A 12,524-nucleotide genomic window follows, 5' to 3' on the forward strand; every position below is an offset into this window, starting at 1 on the left:
CAGGAAATCCACAATTAGATGGGAGTCCTCACGTCCGATGCTAGCCAGTCACCTCGCTGAGCATCCGCCTCACTGTCAGTGTGAAGCAGCTGCTCAATTACAGGTCAATAATCATTATAAAACAATCATTAATCGTAGAATGTTTTATCACATTTGAATGGTCAAAGACATAGCTTATAATCAGTATCTTTAGAATTATCTTCAAATGTGTTCATCGTGCCCATTTTTTGAATAATAAAATGCCTAATTCTTGTCAAATTTTGGATCACAGATTATAAAATATATTTTTTTATCGTAAATATTTCACTATATAATTAATGTTAACATAAATTTTACCAATGGTTTTGTAAATGCGTTTAAAAATTATTAAAACTAATAAATCTTAACACCACTGCATATGGATGTACTGAAATATGACTCTATATTCTAAAACATGAGATCGAGAGGTTTAAAAGAATACTATTTTACGTAATAAAAATACTTTATGCAGTCATCAAATGTTTAAAATAAATACAAAGGATAATAAGGTTTCAAAATTATAAAAATAGATTATCTACAACGTTTAAAGAATGTCCAGAGTTATGGTCTGAAAATACCATAAAACCTCCATTTTGACCTACGTTGGGCATGTGGGCCCTTAAATGACCCTGGTTTTTTCGCTTTTTCAATCACGAAAAGTTTCATTTTGTGTGCACCAGATGCGTTACCGCCAGAGCGTTGGAGCGGAGCAGTGGGATTTTACCCGGAGCCGGAGCACCGAAGATTTGTAATGCTCCACTGTTCCGGATGTTTTTTTTATTATTAAATTTTCGTCCTAAAATCTAATGAAAATAGTATATTTTGATACTTAGCAACACTGGAATTATTTGAAATATGGCAACACTGTCGAGTGATAAATAACTTCACTTTTTATATAGGCAAATATTGAGAGACGATTTGCTGTCGGTATTTTTGTTTAAGGCAAAGTCTTCACTGAGCCTTTTTTAAAGAGGCACCTAGCGGAAAAATAAGAAGCTTGCAATTTGAGACATTTTTTTGATAATTTACAATTTCAACTGTTCAACTTTCAATATTTTATTTATATTTATAAAAATAATTGATTTGATATAAATAAAAAGGATTTCAAGTTATACACATTTATATTTTTTATAAAAATCGATGTTTTTTAAAATAGATATAAAAAATATTAAAACTATGAATTAGTCAAAAATCGCTTAGGTGATGCTTAGAAAACTTAATAAACCAAATTTTAATAATAAATATGACCATAAAATATATGTAATAATAGGGTGCGGTCCGATAGAACAAATTCACATTTTATTACATTTTTTACAATTGTAAGTTTGTCTTTGACTTAAAATAAAAAATATTTTTATTTTTAATGTTTTCAGATACATATTTATTCATTAATACAGTTGAAATTGTAAATTATCAAAAAAATGTCTCAAATTGCAAGATTCGTATTTTTCCGCTAGGTGCCTCTTTAAAAAAGGTTCAGTGAAGACTTCGCCTTAATAGAATTAATAATGAAAATGACGATTATTTTAAAACTACTATTTTTTTTTTTTTTTTAATATTTGTATACATATAATACTGTATATATACAAAAACTTTTTACCCAGAGCGGAGCTGGAGCAGAGCAACTCAAAAAAGGGTTCGCTCCAGATGAGGCGTTGAATAATAATAAGAATTATATCGTGGAATAATTAAGCGTTATGTGTACACATTGGACCCACGGATTGGATGCACGGATAATCGGGAGTTTATTGTAATACAAACTATTTGGTTTATCATTTATTGGTAAAAACAATTGAGGTTTAAATTCCGGGAGGTAGAACCCGGCGGGCCACGAATGATAAATAAAACGTTAGAAGCATCATTATTTAGCAATGTATTAAAAGTATATCATAAAGACTTCTATATCAGTTAAGAATGTCACTATTATTACAAGAGATGGCAGTATATTGTGTACAATATATTAATTTATTTAAAACAACAGACTTGGGCTAGTGTAGTGAGTGTAAAATACAGCGTGTATACACGCTCATTTTCTATGGCCAGCCTTGTATGCATGGATTTGTAGAGCGCGTAAACGCGCTTCTGGTATCCATCAGGACTCTTTGTTATCTTCTCTATTTGCATTAACATACCTACTATGTGTCATATTTCCAAATAAAATAGATAATGAGTTTCTGTAATAAAAAATACTTATCTTATCTTTGTTATCAGTGTGTCAACATGATTTCAGACTAACTGAACAGTCACTGCAAGGTGTGCCTCTCTTATCCTGTACAACGCAATATTGTACCAAACTATAGGTTTGATCATATAGTAGAAACATTCTTTGAAAGCAATTCAATAACAAAGTTAAAATGAAGTCCAGCAAATCCCTGTTCTTTTATCTCGCAGTGATCTTGGGTAAGTTGAAATATTTTATAAATAAGGTGTCTATTTTCAACAATCCATAAGTCCACATATGAGAAAGATCAAACAATAAATATACACATAATTTATGTGTAATTTCACACAATATAAATTTCAATATAATTATAATCTATAACTTCCAAATGCATCTGAAAATAATATTGTTTAAAATTTTAACGTCATGCAGAAATTGCTTAATAAAAATGACAGATATATTCTAATATTTAAAATGTTGTTTGGCTGAACGTATTGAAATAAAGGATTCGTCAGATAATAAAGTGGGCTTACTATTCTAATCTAAAAATACAATTTATATACAATAAAGAAAAGAGACTGACATTAAAATCAATCTTTTATGTTTGAAACACAAAAAGGGTAGGGTGTTGGGGACTTATCGGTATTTGTAAATATTATGTAGATGCATGAAATATTATAGGCCTCATTAATTAGTAAAACCAAAAATAAGATAATGGGTCTGTACTATGTACCTAAATCATTAAATTTCTGCAATTTTAACCGCTGGCTTGAGGTTATCTTTGTTATGACATAAATTAATTTAAACGAAAGCTACTTTTTCTGAATCCTCGATGAATCGACAAATTTTTGTTTATTTAATACCTACCTATACAATAAACTCCTGTTTATCCGTGTGCGGAATATACGGTTTGCAGATTATCCGTGCATGAATTTATTTTTTTGACTGATATTAAAAAGATTCCTGCAAACAAACCAAAATCACATATTTTTCTTAATAAATAATGAGCATTAAACATGGTAAAATAATTCACTGCTTTAGAAATGTATTATATGTAGTATTATAAAAAGACAAACGCGTAGTTCGGATTATCCATGTTTTTCGTTTAACTGTGCCGCCGCTCCCCACCATTATCCCGAATAATCGGGAGTCTACTGTATAATATATTTATTCTAATTAAAACTCTTTAATTAGTACATGCATTGTATTGGTACCTATGTACATAAAATATTTTAAATTTGCTTGCATAATTATTTGAAATGTCCTTTTACGTACAACTGCGCTACCGAATCGAGCACAAAGAATGTATTTCTCTTTTAGACAAGTGGTAATAATTAGCTAAAATTTTGTCATTATTTTTAACGGCCCACGTGCTCGTCGTAGGTCGAAATTGAGTTTTTATCGTATTTTCAAACCATGATCCTGGACACTCCTTAAACGTTGTAGATAATCTATTTATATATTTTTGAAGCCTTATTATCCTTTATAGATATTTTAAACATTTGATGACTGCATAAAGTATTTTTGTTACATAAAATAGTATTCTTTTAAAGCTCTCGCTCTAATGTTTTAGAATATAGTCATATTTCGGTACATAACTGTGCAGTGGTGTTAAGACTTTCGCACTGTCATGAGTTTACCAGATGCTACAGCATGGGAGACGCCCCTTTCAATATTGAACGTTCCCTTATTGGTTGACTTAAAAACGCGCGAAATCAACCAAACTTTAAATACTATGAAAAACGGACTTGGCGCTTTTTGTAATAAATCGAGACTTAATATATTTTTTTTCGTAGGGTTATGTCGTGTTTTGGAATTTATAGACCAACAAATATTGTGTAAAATTATACAAAGAATACGTGCGGATTTTTTTCTCGATTTTGACCAAATGTGAAAACTTATCGCTTTTTGGAATTAGACGCCTCATATATATAAATTATTGTTAGTATTATTATTTACAACTGCTCTTACATGAAGTCTATTGCATCGTTTTCTCTCACTCGGCATCGCTCTAACTATGTCATATTTTGTGAAAAACAATTCTTTGTTGGGTACCTAGGATACTTATGCCAGAAACACATTACGATCACGTCAAGTGAACTCACAGTAAGCTTACAGTAATAGCGCCTGTACACGTGCATGGATTTACTTGCACCAAAAGTGTGTAAATTAAACTATCGCGTTACATAATAACTGTTAACTTTATCATTATTCAAGCATAATAATTGAGACGCATTGTTGTCATTGTGTGGTACTATTTGACAGGTATGGACAGATTGTGAAAATCGGTAATGTAAAATGCTCTGTGCGGTGTAGTTTGAATTTTTTCCGTCAGGTTCGCCACTATATTCCTACTGCGCATGTGCAGATATTGTGCAAGTTTCAACTATCGAGTGAAAATTCAGAAGTCGCTGAACTTTTTTGATCCATGCATGTAGTCTTGCAACTTGCACATTAATACAATATGTTTACACTTGTATTTTCTTATTATGTCCGTGGTAGTATATAGGTACTGTCAGTATTAAATCCATGCATGTGTAAACGGGCTATAAGTGTAATGTCGTTTTACTTGGTATTCAAAATGTTATCAGACTGATGCTCCCCATCCGGCATATTTTGAACAAAAAATGAATAATGTCAATTAGTAAAATCTATCAAAATGTATCTGAACCATACTAAGGTCAACTCACATATATCATACCACACCACCAACTTGACACGTGATAGAACATTTTTTTTATAGATATTGAGTTGCATATGGTACTGGATATAAAATAACATTAAGACAAAGAGATAGATCATAGATAACAGACAGATGATCAAAATTAATTATGTCGCATCGGCGGGGAAAACTTCCGTCCCATGCCAAAATAATGCGTTATATTTGCACGCGCAACTTTGTCACACGCCAAAAATACACTCTGATCTGTTTTCCCAAACGTGCCTAAAGAAGTATAACTTCAAAAATCACATTTATTTTTATAAAATACATAAAATTTGATAACCATGTTATGTACGATCTTTAGAAAATTGTCGAGCGCTTCAGTTTGTTAACTTATCCATTTCAAGTGCTGGTATTATAACCTATAATGGTTGAAGATTTTGTTTATGTTGGCTTTTGCATTACACACATCGGAGGATGCAAAAAGATTAATCACAGATCGCAAGGAGAGTAATGAAAAGCTACAATAAAATATGGAAAAGCAGTGACATCAAAATAGACCAAAGTTGCCTAGTCAAATCTATGATATTCTTCATCATTCTTTATGGAGGTCATACTCGCGGCTTATCAAAGATCCCCCACATCACCATATTACCTCGAGTGCACTCTACCATGGTGTGGAGTTTGTCGAGGGCTTTCCATATTTCGTATCAGAGACTGGCTGTGGGGAGGAAATACACTGCTCCTTACCCATGTCAAGAGTCAATGTTACGATTATTTTATTTTCAATATGAGAAATTGTTATAATCTCCCACAAATATTGCAAGTTGATCAATTCTCCCATATTTAACTAAAGCATCTTTTTGAATACTGAATATACACTTAGAAATATTAAATTACGAACATAGATATTAGAAAAATAGGTTAGACCAAGAGGGACTCGAACCTCATATCTTTCCACTGTCCCGTCCCGGTGACTGTTGACTGTACCTAACCGAAAAAAAAATATTTTTTAAAAAACGGTACATGTTCAAACACGCGCGTTACCATGATCTTACTCCATACTTCATTTATTGTTTGTCAATTTATAGCTACGGCCGTATGTTGTAGCTTAACCACTGGGGAATGCCAATAGAAATGGCGTATTTCAAAAAAATACTACCTTATTCTTAGGTCAATAATTATTATAAAGCAATCATTATTCGTAGGATGTTTATTACATTTGAATGGTCAAAGACATAGCTTATAATCAGTATCTTTAGAATTATCTTCAAATGTGTTAATCGTGCCCATTTTTTGAATAATAAAATGCCTAATTGTTGTCAAATTTGGGATCACAAAGATTATAAAATATAATTTTTTATCGTAAATACGTCACTATATAATATTAACATTAATTTTACTAATGGTTTTGTAAATGCGTTTAAAAATTAATAAATCTAAAAAATCTTAACACCACTGAAAAATTACTATATTCTAAAACATTAGATCGAGAGGTAAAAGAATACAATTTATGTAATAAAAATACTTTATGCAGTCATCAAATGTTTAAAATAAATATAAAGGATAATAAGACTTCAAAATTATATAAATAGATTATCTACAACGTTTAAGGAATGTCCAGGGTTATGCTCTGAAAATACCATAAAAGCTCCATTTTGACATACGCTGAGCATGTGGGCCCTTAAACTTAGTAAAATAGGTAAGAATTCTAGAAGGCATTGCCATTTTTTCATAAACAATCTACCTGCAGGGGTCTATAAGAGCCTGATACATTTTTTTTAATATGCAATATCTATATTATTTTAAGCTTAGTAAAATAGGTGAGAATTCTAGAAGGCATTGCCATTTTTTCATAAATAATCTACCTACAGGGGTCTATGAGAGCCTGATACACTTTTTTTAAATATGCACTATTTATATTATTTTAAGCTTAGTAAAATAGGTGAGAATTCTAGAAGGCATTTCCATTTTTTCAAAAACAATCTGCCTGCAGGGGTCTTATGAGAGCCTAATACATTTTTTTTAAATATCGTCGTTAATTCTACAATACCTGCCATGACTACAAAACCATATTGTCCAGGAGACAAATAAAACTGTTTTAAAAAATCGGCAATATAAAAAAAATAATGAAGAATCAAAAATTATCCCAAGATCTTTCGCCTCCGATTGACGCTTTAATGAACTTTTTGACATAATATAATTATATATAATCGGGGTTCTTGACCTAGAAAAAGTAATACAAAAACATTTGTCCATATTAAATTCTAATTTATTCTTTATTGACCAACTTTCACCATGATGGTAATGTGTTCCTAGTAGCTTTGCAAACAAGTTGTTAATGTTTTATGGTAATATATTAATTTCTAATTCTAGGTATTCTAGAACCTATTCTAATTATTGTTTTTTTTCTTTCAGTACTCGTGAGTGTGTTAGTCCAAGAAACAGAAGCGAGACGAAAAATCTTACGAGGGCGCAAAGCACTGACAAGGAACTATTACCGTAAGTAAACTCTGACAACTCTTGGTGGAGAGACATTCATCAGCATGGATTAATTCACTGCTGAATGAAAACATCTTAACACAATATAAACAAGCCACTTTAACTAAAACCAGTTAGATAAATTTATCCAATCACAATTTGCTGAATTAATTATATGACATATGATTTTAACAATGAATTAGTTGCAGTTCTCAAATCGCCATACATATCTATTTATTACTAAAACAAGACCCAAACATCTATTGCTATAATTATGATACACAGAATTATGAGTGAAAAGGCGATCCTGAAAGATGAATCGTCAAATGGCTTATATAAAATTGTTGCATATAGAAAATTTGTAGATATTTGCAGATCAGATATTTAGATGAATAATCACAAATATGTCACATTTGTACCGAAAAGTCAACACAAAGATGGCGGCCATGAACAAACCGCCATGTTTACATTTCAAACAGCCAACTTACAAAATATCATTTTGTACTGGTCAAATCAACCACACCAAAAATGTCATCTAATTTTATGAGTCTCCTTGTTATTATAGTCAAGCCTCAGAGTAATGATATACAGAGAGCGCCAAGTTATCGGAAAAATGAAGCCGTGTTTCTTGAGTATAACACAGTAGAACCTCGATTTTATTATTATCAACTTAACTATGGAACGTTATACCATGGTGTTGCTTCTCAGTACAACTATCAAATTTAAGCACATCTTAGTTAACAATATGTCCTACTAAAATAACTAACAATAATTGCCACTAACTTTATATTTAACACAAAAAAAAAATTTTGAGCTCGCAGTTTTTTTTTTTTTTTTTTCGACCGTGTCCGATTTTAATAGGATCATATGGGCCTCCACAGAGTAGAGGTTTATATTAACAGATTTTGTTTTTTACGAGAAATGGATGTCAGCCACTTGCTCAACCTATTAGGTCCATACCCTGACTCACACACAAATTGAAAAACAATATGTGTACTTGCCAGACCCAGGATTCGAACCTGGGACCCACGGCGTGATAGTCCAACGCTTAAGCCGCACGGCCACCGTGGACGTATTTTGAGCTCGCAGTTTTTAAATGAATGTAATCAGTCTAATCTATTTTTACCGATGACATTTTGAAAAAATAATTCATTCAGCCGTAGAAATTCTATCTTACTCTAACGCATAGTGCGGATATATTATAAGCGTGCCGAATGGCTTACTCACTCGCACTTATGGTTCGATTCGTTCATGCCTTAGGTCAAGCCCTTTGTTTAGATTGAGCCATGTCCCTAAAGAAATATAAATTTAAATATACGTTTCTTTTCAAGGTGGTAACAGCGTACCTGCATGGGTAGTCACAGTGTTGGTCGGCATAGGAATGCTAATTGCCGGAGCTGTCATCTATGGAGTGATGAGAAGAATAGTCCTATCAAAGGATGATGATCGAGTCCCCATAACATACCAGCCCGCTATGCAAAATGATGTTTAAAAATCAGTGGAATACAATTATGTCAATTTTTAATTAATCACTTTGTACCTACTATTTATATTAAGTCAATGTTGCACAGAATGCATTGTGCCTTTATAATTAACATAAAAGTTAGTGACTATGACAGTTTGTAATTCCATTGAAAGCAAGGTAAAACAAATATATATAATCATAAAATTACCTTGCTTTTAATAAAAAAAATTCTCCCTCCAATTAATTTGTCCTCTATTTTAACGGAATTTTATATCTTCATTAAATATATATATCAATTTTATATATCGTCGGTCTATCTTGTAAAACTGATAAATCCCATTTTGAAAAAAAAATTGATATTCATTGAATACGCTTGTATTATCGAATATCTGTAATGGTGTAAGATCCTTTACCCATAACCACACCATGTCTAATCTTTTCAAAAATCATTCCGCAAAAACCTTCTAAATCATAATCTAAAATTTACTCCACAAAAAAATTTACGAACCTCATAATTAAACTAAAACCAGGAATTATTATCATTTTGTTTAATTTTGTATTGTTTTTGGTTACTTCATGTGACGCAACCTTTTTTATTACAAATATTTCATCCAATCCGTCATTTTAATATTTTAGTTATTCCTAGAATCACCACAAAATACACTAATTTCATCTAAATAAAAATAATGTAATCATTAAATCAATGTCATTATCCAGTAAATACTTTTCTACTACATTTCTCTCTTATCTACAGCAATATTGTCAATCTCGTACGGTAACTGAAGGTGTCATCACCGGAACAGATGGAATTTTTAAGGATCGTATAGGAAAGGTTAAAATTAAAATTAGACGGTTGTTACTGTTGGATAGAACGACGATATTATTCCTAGACATTTGCATTATATACTTCCAATATATTCTCAGGTACTCAATTCATTCTCCCATTTGAGAATGAACTTTGTAATGAGGTTGAGTTTATATAGGATGGCCAAACACACAGTGATGGCCAAGTGTGGTTTATTATGATCATGTGCAATGGAGAGAGGTTTTGTTAATCCCAAAAATGGCACAGTTTTGAATAAATAAAATATACTATATACATTTATAAACAATGATTTTCATTTTCTACAACTTGCAATGGTCTCGACAAATAAACCAATCATCTGCCACATGCTCTGCGATCTCTACCTCACGAGATTTCCCAACATCCTTTTAAAAACAAACACGCACACCACCATTCGCTTAAGTTAGGACAACGGTAAGGGAACTTTTTACAGGAACATACAATGAAAAATTAACTTAGATGAAAAAAAAATTTCATGAAAAACATTTTCACATCAAGTTTTGGAGAATTAATGTTATTTAACACGTTGATCGCCATGAGAGAGATGGGGGCCGTGGGGGTCAACGGTGACCGGCAAGGAAGACCTACGTTTGAGTTGATTTTCAGCGCCGGCGGGCACGCGCGCCGAGTATTATCCTATATGAGGTGCCCGGCATGGCTCTTCTATATGTTAATGCAGCTTGGCCTGAGAATATTCCTTCAAAGTAACGAAAGTAGGCTCACTAATGTAAAGAGTGTACATATTGAAAAAAAAAGTTTTCCTTTTAAATTGTAAATGTGTTTTTATTGATATATAAATAAAAATTAAATAGATTATAAAAATGTAAGTTATAAAAATTATGTAAATAATAAAAAAATAGAATTACAAAAATGATTATAATGTATTTATACGAATATTTCCAGTTTATGTGTATCCAGGTATTATACTACCCAATTTGAAAACTTTTATTCCGTATTTGTGCCTTTTCTGTTTATTATACTATCTAAATATAATTCGACCTCGAAATGGCACCATGCTCTCGTCAACACATATGGACAGGTGACCGGCGAAATGGCCGGCCCGGCGCAATATAATAAATTAACTTGTTGGCGCCGCGACGGACACCTGAGGCCGGCACATCATAAAAACCAATATTTACGTAAAAAAATCATCAAAATGAAAAAAAAACATATTCTTTCACAGCCTATCAAATAATACCCTAGAAACAAATAATCATTTTTTAACTATTTTATGTAAAACTAGTTGGCGATCAATATGTTAATATTTTATTCAAGGGCATTGAAATTGGAGCTTTTTAATATTTGAGTCTGTCAGTATAAGCTGTCTTCATGGCTCAATCAATTTCTGTATTCACGTGTGGAAAAACAGTAGCAGCATTTTTATTGCTATCGCATGATCAATTTCAAGGCCTGGACAAAAATGACAAATCTGGTTTGCTCCGAGATTCAATGTACCATTTTTAGCCATGGGGTAATTTACCCTAGCAACTCACCAACGCCTGAATAAGGACGACTCTCACAGGATTGCAGTTAATGATAGATTCTATTATATTAATTTGACAATTTTTCCGCTTTTATCATTTTTCATAGCTTCATAATTCTCCAGAGGGTTTTTTTAATATTTTAGTTTACTTTTTTTGGTATTGACTGTCAAGTCACGGTTTTTTGTAAAAAATAGGAATTACTACAAAATATTGTTTATTTTTAATTAGTTCTCGTTTACATAAGTACGTTTATGTGAAGAAATGAAAAATTGCAACCCAGGTTCTGGTTCTTCAAAGAATCGATAATATATCAACCTTCCCATACTTACTTATTAGCTAAAGGATACTTTACTTCAATTTCAAAATTTCTTCAAGACATTTCGATTTTTGTTACTCAACTTTATGTTGAAAGAGTTCTTCAAGTTTCGAGGTTCGATTTCGGTTTCATCTCCAGCTCTGGTTTGAACAGTATTTTATTAAGATTGCGTAAAGACACAAGATCGACAGACATGCCAGCCACAAAACGCAGTCAGACTGACCACAAAAACAAAAACTCGTTCTGTGGCTGACATATCAAGTCGACCTGTAAAGGTCCCAGGAAAATAAATAAATATTACAATGTATTGTAGAATAAAGATTTTTATTTTAAAATCAGTAACTTACATACTATAAACTAAAAATTTGACAATTAATATTAAATTATAACACAGTGACCGTAGACTCGTTCAATTTTTCTTTCAATACAAAAGCTTGCAATGTTTTAAGAAGCAAAATATGGAAGAATAAGAATGCATCATTAAAATTGCAATAATATTAAGCTAATCCAGTAAAAAAAATGTTTGCATCGATTCGATGAAAATGGAGATAATTATGCACCAGACATGCTGGGTGATTTATATGGGAATGATATCACTTCGTCACGAAACTACAGTGATAAGACAATAAACAAAAGAATGTAAAATTTCAGTGGATATCACTTCAAGAAATCACCTCAGTGGAACCCACATTTTTAATAATTTAATTAGACCAAGCAGCAGTGCTGTAAAATTATATACTGACAAACGATCATTGAAGGTCTTACAATATACCAGCTAAAATGGAACACAATGAAAGTAGAAATAGGCTTTTTCATTCATGAAAATAAATATTCCATTTGTTTTAAGTTACCGCCTTTAATAAGATATTTTTGCGGCAAGCATTCTCTTCACAACGGGTAGGTTTGTGAGAATCGTGTTAATATTATCAACTTACGAGCATTTAGCTTAATATTACATGTTATTTTAAGTAGTGTGTAATCACGAATAATGTAGTGTACATTTTGAAAGTTTAGCTAAAGCAACGGGGACATTTGAATCGCTTTAAAAGCGACACTATCAACGTTATTTTGAATTTTATGACCAACGGAAGAT

The 12,524-nt window shown here is 31.7% G+C and overlaps 1 protein-coding gene across 1 annotated transcript; it reads left to right on the forward strand.

Annotated features, from left to right (window-relative positions):
* The first annotated feature begins 2,242 nt into the window (after positions 1–2,242).
* hoka (membrane protein hoka) lies at positions 2,243–9,892 on the forward strand. Its single transcript, XM_085949537.1, has 3 exons — positions 2,243–2,418; positions 7,260–7,343; positions 8,654–9,892. The coding sequence occupies exons 1-3, from the start codon at positions 2,373–2,375 to the stop codon at positions 8,812–8,814; spliced, it is 291 nt and encodes a 96-aa protein (XP_085805663.1). The 5' UTR covers positions 2,243–2,372; the 3' UTR covers positions 8,815–9,892.
* Positions 9,893–12,524: the final 2,632 nt, after the last annotated feature.

This window comes from Rhyacophila brunnea, unplaced genomic scaffold (genome assembly GCF_057557595.1).
Source record: "Rhyacophila brunnea isolate RB1 unplaced genomic scaffold, BYU_Rbru_1.0 scaffold_22, whole genome shotgun sequence".
NCBI lineage: Eukaryota > Metazoa > Arthropoda > Insecta > Trichoptera > Rhyacophilidae > Rhyacophila > Rhyacophila brunnea.

Coding starts and splice junctions, on each gene's coding strand:
- hoka (XM_085949537.1), top strand. CDS start 2,373: ATGAAGTCCAGCAAATCCCTGTTCTTTTATCTCGCAGTGATCTTGG. Junction 2,419..7,259: donor TTATCTCGCAGTGATCTTGG/GTAAGTTGAAAT, acceptor TTTTTCTTTCAG/TACTCGTGAGTGTGTTAGTC. Junction 7,344..8,653: donor ACTGACAAGGAACTATTACC/GTAAGTAAACTC, acceptor TTTCTTTTCAAG/GTGGTAACAGCGTACCTGCA.